This window comes from Stomoxys calcitrans, chromosome 4 (assembly GCF_963082655.1).
Source record: "Stomoxys calcitrans chromosome 4, idStoCalc2.1, whole genome shotgun sequence".
NCBI classification, from domain to species: Eukaryota; Metazoa; Arthropoda; class Insecta; order Diptera; family Muscidae; genus Stomoxys; species Stomoxys calcitrans.
The window spans coordinates 31,006,263-31,014,195 of NC_081555.1; the positions used below are offsets into that span (position 1 = coordinate 31,006,263).

Here is a 7,933-nt window from a genome sequence, read left to right on the forward strand (position 1 = left end):
AACCGGATACTAGGCTCTCGTCAGCTGATTTTATAAAGGTAAAACAGAAGATTGAGCCCTTCACACTGGTTTTAATGGCCAATGTAAACTTTGAAACTTATCGTCATTCAAATAGATGCAGATCACGTAAATAGATGCAGATCACGTAAGGACTAAACTAAATCATCCAGATATTTGTATATTAGTTTTATGCTGTGTTGTTGTTGTTGTAGCCACATTTACAAGTAGGGTGATCCTCGTCAGGCTCCAAAAGTCAGTAAGCCTGTTCCGGACCATAGGACCGATCGCCATGGGAACGTTATGGCCATTGGCAAGGCGGATTTAAAAAGGCGGTCTCACGCGAACAATTGTTAACAGCCGGCCATGTTTGACGGTATTAAGATGGCAGATTTTTGTTTGCATTCTCTTTTTGTTATCTTCTTTCTCGCATATTCTCTGTTCATGGACACACATGCACACAAATTTCTTTGTGTGTGTTGGCAAAACGTTGATCAGCTTGATGACAACATGGCGAATTGCACCATATGATTTGTGGTTGTTGTACAAATGAGACCACATTTATTTAATTGTTTCGCCATATAATATATGTATCTTGGGTTATCCCCTCCTAATGCAGGCGATATTTGTGATGTACGCCGTGCGAACTCGGCTGTTAAAAAGGAGCCCTTTATCAATGAGCATAAACTTGAATCGGACAGCACTCGTGTTATGTGGTGAGATTGCCCCTGTTCCTTAATGAAATGTTAATGGACAAATTTGCAATTTGCATCCAAATTAATAACCTTCGCGCAGTAATATCAGATTGGATCTTCATGATCTAGAGCGAGAGGTTCCGCACTACAAAAGAGAGCCTTCAGATCAAACAAAGCAGTCTTAAACTGCATTTATCGGTTAACAGCTTCTTAGTGATTGCAGTGCTTAGAGATCATCTGCCACAATCCCATGGCAGCCGATTGTACGTACCGAATTGACCCGATAGATTCCTCCATCGGCAAGGGCTGCCGCCTCAGTGTACAATACACTGCTACAAGAACAATAACAATATCATCTGCTGCCTCTGACGAAGCTTACACTACAGAAACGTAAAGAATTTTTTAGTTCTTAATATATTTTTATTTTTTCATTTTTCCGTTTTTAATATTTTTTTTCGCTTTTTTTTGTTGTTTTTTTTTTCGTTTCTTCATACATTTATTGATGTCTTAATGGTATTATTATTTTTAATATTATTATACAAACGTTCTTAAAATGACAACGATAACTAAAATTTACAAAATTGTACAACCATCGTTCTCCCTATCACGAGCCGGTTGTGTGCTATAGTATGAAGGTGGAGTTACGAGTCTGTATGTTGTAGGTGAAGTTTGTATTCTAGTGGGTGTATATGTAGTTGTTGGTTGTGTTCCATAGGTTGTAGATGTAGTTGTTGGTTGTGTTCTATAGGTTGTAGATGTAGTTGTTGGTTGTGTTCTATAGGTTGTAGATGTAGTTGTTGGTTGTGTTCTATAGGTTGTAGATGTAGTTGTTGGTTGTGTTCCAAAGGATGTAGAGGTTGTTGGTTGTGTTCTATTCGATGAAGAGGCAATATAAGGGTTAGAATTGATGTGACTACTACTTGCAGTCACTATTGGACGCCTCTGCTCAGGCAAAATCAACGTGCTGCGTACACCAATTGTTCTTTGCAATGAAGTCCCTTGGCCAGAAACATTGCTAGCTGAGTTTCCATAAGATGATGTAGTTACAACTCGCTTTGGCGCAGGATTGTGTTGGGCAACTGTCTGAGTTGATTGCAGTGATGTTGTTGTGTTGCTTCTATTCGTTGATACGTTTGGCCTGTTATTGTTGCCGACTTCACGTTTTGTCTGCCTCTGTGGCATATTTCCATTAGTTACTGTATTTTGGGGCCTTTGATCCGTTACACTGTGTTTTGGGGGCCTTCTATTTGCCTTTGTTCGTGCCGACCTTGATGGTTCCCGGGATGTGCTTATGCTTGTATCTCCATAACATAACGTATTGACATGGTCCTTCGATAATATTTCCATTTCCTCAGAATTTTTAGCTTTCTTTGCAAAGACCTTACCGTCCTGTACAAAAACAAAGTTATAGCCCTTGCTTTTTAGCTTAAAGCTGTAATGCAACAGTTCCTCCGTCTCTGCATCCAACAGCTCATGAATGCGTACCACCGAAGTTTCAGGATTGTTTTTTAGTTTGTATTTATTTTTAAGAAACAATGCCTGGTGATGAGCGCTCTTGAAGTTAACATGTATAGCATTGTCAATTTCCAAAATTTCACCAATATTACGTTCACTAATGGGCACCTTCATGACCAAAATCAAAAGTTTGACAGCTGACAACAGATTGTGAGGGGGTAATGTCAAATGATGGGCATTTTTAAGGACAACAACATGACCATCTTGATTTGCATTCGAATTTTCCCCTGCTTTGGAATTATCTATTACTTTCGATGTTTCCTCAATTACCGGAAAGTCTAAGTAAATACGGTGAGGTCGTGGGTCAGTACGCGTACAAAGTGGACAGGTGTTCGATCTGTAATGTGAAGAGGATTATGAAATAAAAAAGACAAAACAACAAAACAAAATTTCATTACCTTTGAAGCCATAATGCCAGACACTTTTCGTGAAATATGTGACCACATATGGTGCTGCAAATAGTATCGGAGCCGTAGGATTCGGCACATATGGAGCAACAAGCACTGGATGATGACATTGCTGTGAATACAATGACCAACTTTTGGTGAATTTAAGAAAATTAAAAAATACCCAAAAGCTTTTTTGCAATGCGGAACAAAGCGAATGTTGCCAGATTTATGTGTATTTATGGGGTCATATTATTATCATTAGCCATACAATTATTGGAAGCATTTCGAGTGAAACACCTTTATCAAAAAACATGAAATACTATTTAAAATATTTTTTTTTTTGCTTCACATGGGGATTTCGTTGGTGACGGATCGGCGTGGAGTCCTCTTTGTTACTGCATTCGTTATTCGTTTAGTGTTGTTACAGTTACATATTACTGTATTTTCATGTTGCTAGCCATGAAGCCATGAGTTTATATTAAATACCATAGAGTTACACATAAGAGCTTATTTAATTGTTTTAGGGTTGGCATTCTATTATGCTTTCGGAAGAGTCGCGGAAATTTTCAATTGTTTACGCAAGCGGAATTTGGCAGCAGGTAAATGTTTTTGTTTCTATACCAAAATACTTTTTGTTCTTTCTATTTAATTTACTTTTTTTCGCAAATAAATAAGGAAAACGAACCATTGAAACCAATAAAACACAAAAAATGACGGCAATGGTTTAGTGTTGCCACTTTGATTTTTTCTTTGCTATTTTCCTCTCTATAAACAGAGTACTACTTTTCCGCCTATTTTCAGCCAACGTTTCGCTGACGTTTTGTTTTATTTATTTATGCCAATCGTCGTAATGACATTATATCTTAGGCATTCCACCACTTCCTTAATTGCAAGGATCTCTGTTTGATACACACTGCAGTGGTCGATATGACCTGTTCTAGATCTTTAGAGAACACCCCAAAGCCTACCTGGCCTTTTAGTTTGGAACCATCCGTATAGAAGTTACCAGGGATATTTTAGTTCCAATCGGTTCCATCAGGAATAGTGGTACAGTATTTGTTATCAAAAGCATCTGAGGTAGGCTGTAATCCACACTGCCTGGGACATCGGATATTGTATCAAGTATAACACAGTGTCCGTGGCCGCCACATGACCAAAGACAAAGCTCCCTCATCCACACGGCAGTGGTCCAGAGACGTAAATTGTAGCATTAAATTCAGTGCATCAGATGGTGTCGTCCTCAGTGAGGCTGTGATGCACAAACAAGCCGTCCTTTAGATCCGGTTAAGTATTAAGCAGTTGGTGGATTTTTGAAGCGCCGTCCACCAGACCACAGCACCATATAGCATAATAGGTCTGGCAACTGCAGCATATACCCAATGCATGACACGCGGTCTAAACCCCCAACTTTTGCCAATGGCTCTCTTGCAGGTGTATGGGGCAAGAATGGCCTTTCTTGCCCTTTCCAAAATGTTGAATTTGAAGTTCAGTTTCCTGTCCAGCAAAACACCCAGATATTTTGCGCTTTCTGTAAATGGAACATTCTCTCCACCCAAGGAGACAGGTACCACTGTAGGCAACTTGTATCTCCTGCTGAAAAGAACTACTTCTGTTTTGCACGGATTTATACCCAGACTACTTTCGGTAGCCCACTTTGCTATTGCACGTTGAGCTTCCTGAAGTATATCTCTTAGAGTGCTGGGAAAGTTTCCCAGCGTATGCTGGCAATCAGCATACGCAGTACAGAGATAACATATTGTTAATGCCTAAATTCCAAAGTAGAGCAGACAGTACACCTCTTTTTAGATCCACAGATCCCAAGCCTGCCATAATGCATCTTTTGAAAAGTAAGTCATTTATAAACTTTCTTACGGTAGAGTTGATGCCTAGAAACTACAACTTCATCATAATTGACGTCGGTTTTACATTACATTTGAAAGCACCTTCAATGTCAAGAAATGCTACTATTGTATATTCCTTTACAGCGAGAGAACCCCTATGTAGCCGACTAGCTCGTGAAGGGCTGTTTCAGTGGATTTGCCTTTACTATATGCATGCTGCTGCCGCAACAGGCGATCTCCAGGTATCATTGCCCTAAGATATGTTTCTATCAACCTCTCAAGAGTTTTCAGCATAAAGAATGACAGATTAATAGGACGAAAATCTTTCTCCTTCGTGTGGTGTGGGTTTTCCTGCTTTCGGAATCAAAATGCCCTTCGTGTCCCTCCATCCCACAGGTTAACATGACATTCTGATACAAGCATGGTATATCTCCCTAAGCCAGGAAACCAGTCTATCGGACACAGCTTGTAATTCAACCGGTGATACATCATCAGGGCCTGGCAACTTAAAGGAGTCAAAACTTCTTATCGTCCAAAGGATTTTCGGCCCAGACACAATTTCCCTAATAGTCTCCGACGAATGCATATCAGTGACAACCTCTTCTGACGCCTCGTTGTCCGTTGAAGAATTTCCGGGGAAATGTGTATCAACGAGTAGTTCTAGTGATTCCTCACAATACATTGTCCATACATTCTCTGAACAGAATCTTCCTTAGCCTAGAGGCCTCAGATGTATCCTCCACGGAGCTGCAGAATTCTTCCTAGGATTTTTTTGGAGCCTTTCAAAGCTCGCCCTTACATTTTCTTAGCTCAACCTTGTAGATGCCCCAATCGTGTGGTGCTCTTGTGGCTTTTGCTCTGCCCCAAAAGCACCACACGATTCTATTCCGAAAGCAGAAAATAATACCAAAACTTTAATACCGTAAAACCATGATATATTTTTTCTAATCTGGCAACATTATGAAAGCTTGTTTCGTCAGCCTCATATGATTCATTTTGTTTTATAAATTGGTGAGTCCCCGCTTTATGTCAACATGATGTAATGTGGAAGCTGGGCAAATTTATACAAGCCCAACAACTACGAAATTAACGATACAACCCTGTGGCGATGGTGGCGCAGATTCCCACAGTTTAGTTTTTTGCATTATCATGAGTAGCAGTCACAAGATCAAAAAAATTTATGATTAAACACGTGTAAATTATAAATTAAAACCAATAAAAATGTGAAAAAGCAACAAAATGTGAACAAATTTTAAAATTCAAACCAAAGATTTGACTTTCTAGCGGGATTTGGTAACAACTCTAGAGTGAGCCAACCTTCTTAATTCCACCATGGTAAAGTCATTAGCTAAACAACTATTGTACAAAATCGACTTTACATCCATGTGAGAATGGCGGCGCAAATTCCCACTAGGTTGTAAAATTTCTTGGTGCTTCTTATTGACATTCTAGTTTTTATTTGCATTATCATGTGTAAAAGCCACACGATCAAAAGATTTATGATTATAAACGTGTAAATCATAAATTAAAATATGAAAAAAAGAACAAAATGTGGAAATAATTTTAAAATCCAAACTAAGCATTTGACATTCTGGTGGGATTTGCATATACATATGTAACTCTAGAATTAGAAAATTTCATCATCTTGTATAAATTTGCCTAGGACGCTACCTTGTTTAATGAGTGGTGCTAAGGCGCATTTAATAAGGTGTTCTCTCGTGAACAGCTGCTAACAGCCGGCCAAGTGTGACGGTATTAAGATATCAGATCTATGTTTGCATTCTCTTTGTTATCTTTTTCGCATATTATCTGCTCATGTACGCACACGCGTATACACAGGCACACAAACTTCTTTGCGGGTGTTGGCAAAACGCCAATCAGATTGAAGACAAGATGGCGGATTGCAACATATGATTTGTGGTTGTTGTACATATAAAACCAACTTTAATTGTTTCGCCATGGATTTGTGCTAGGGAATTTCTACCCTATAGCATATGTTACAATTTCTTCTAATCTGGCAACATCATTATTATGAAAGCTTTCTCCATCAGCCTCATGTGATTCATTTTGTTTTTTGTTATAAATTGAGGAGTCCCCTCTTTGTGTGAACATGATAGAAAACAAAGAAGGTGGAATTTCCTAGATAAGCGGTCTATATATATTTAGTACATACATATGTACATATATGTTTTCGATTTTAAGAAAATGTGCTAGGCCGCCCTATCAGACCTACAAGAGATAACTATGAACACCACACAGGCTGAAACTTTGAGTTCCGATCTGTGTGGTGACATGTAGTTTACGCGAGAAGCTCAGCTAAGAGCTACCGGAAGCCTCCACAGGTTGCGGATGTTCGTTAAGGAGTCTTTATCCATTTAGTTTTTCCCATCGGAGTTTTGGTGGTTGTTATTTTAGCACACACTGCGTTCTGTCTTTCGTTTGCTTGACGTACATAAGGTGGGGTGCGCCCAGAGAGATCTGCGTCTTGATGGGCAGTTAAGCAAGAGACATGTGTCTTGTGGTCCCACATCCTGCTCTTTGGCATCAATCCTTGCTCTGTAGGAGTTGAGGCGGCTGTATTTGGCGGATCGTTATTGAGCCAGAACTACTCTGGTTTGCCGGGAGAGGTCAATTTCTTGAGGTGCAATGGAAGGCGGTTATTCTCCAAGGACTACATTCACCGGTAGCTATTCACCGTGTCTGCATGAATGTTGTCTAGACCCTCTTGATAAGCCACTTGATCTAGAGGTTCTCTATTGTAGCGCTGAACCTCAAGCTCTAGATTAAGACCTTAAGGCTTCTGAGCGGTGTTTGCCTATTCACAAGATGATGATTTGGATGGTCCCTGCAATAACAGCCCAGGTAGGAACGTTGTCTCCTGGTGTAGGTGGTATACGTGAGAACTGAGATCGGAGATCGGCATTCTGGCAGATCTAAATATTATTTCACTGTCTAACTTACCACAGAACGGCCAATTGTTTTGTACGTGGTACACAAATTGCTTTGGCATGTGTGTGTAAGAGCTGTCAATTGTGACACCCAAGTATTTTGAGACACTTGATGGTCGGAGGATATCACCCCGCCTTTGGGGAAAACCCTGTTTCCCACAAATGACTGGCGACCATAGAGATAATTCGTGGCCCAGCGTTTCAGGCCTGGCTGGGGGGACGTGTGGGCGATATCCTTAATTAGTTTGACATGGCTGAACGTGTCGAATGCCTTCGATATGTTGCTGGGGTGATTGAAGCTACTGCAAATGTTTGCTGTAAAGGCATGCAAAGCAGTTGTTGTGCTATGCTGTCTTCCTTTCAGTAATAGCCTCGTTGTTGTTGTTGTAGTAGCAGTGTGTGGTACACTGAGGTGGCAGCCCTTGCCGATGAAGGAATTCATCGGGTCAATCCGGTACGTACAACCGGCTGCCATGGGTAATAGCCTCGTCTTCGCACGATCTGGATCTCCGCATAGGACTTTCGCCGTCCTACCGACCCTTTCGCTG

General features: G+C 40.4%; 1 protein-coding gene across 1 annotated transcript; it reads right to left on the reverse strand.

Moving 5' to 3' along the window:
* Positions 1–1,113: 1,113 nt before the first annotated feature.
* On the reverse strand, positions 1,114–3,277 carry LOC106083891 (uncharacterized). Its single transcript, XM_013247185.2, has 2 exons — positions 2,606–3,277; positions 1,114–2,544 (listed from the first exon to the last, which is right to left on the reverse strand). The coding sequence occupies exons 1-2, from the start codon at positions 2,722–2,724 to the stop codon at positions 1,266–1,268; spliced, it is 1,398 nt and encodes a 465-aa protein (XP_013102639.1). The 5' UTR covers positions 2,725–3,277; the 3' UTR covers positions 1,114–1,265.
* Positions 3,278–7,933: the final 4,656 nt, after the last annotated feature.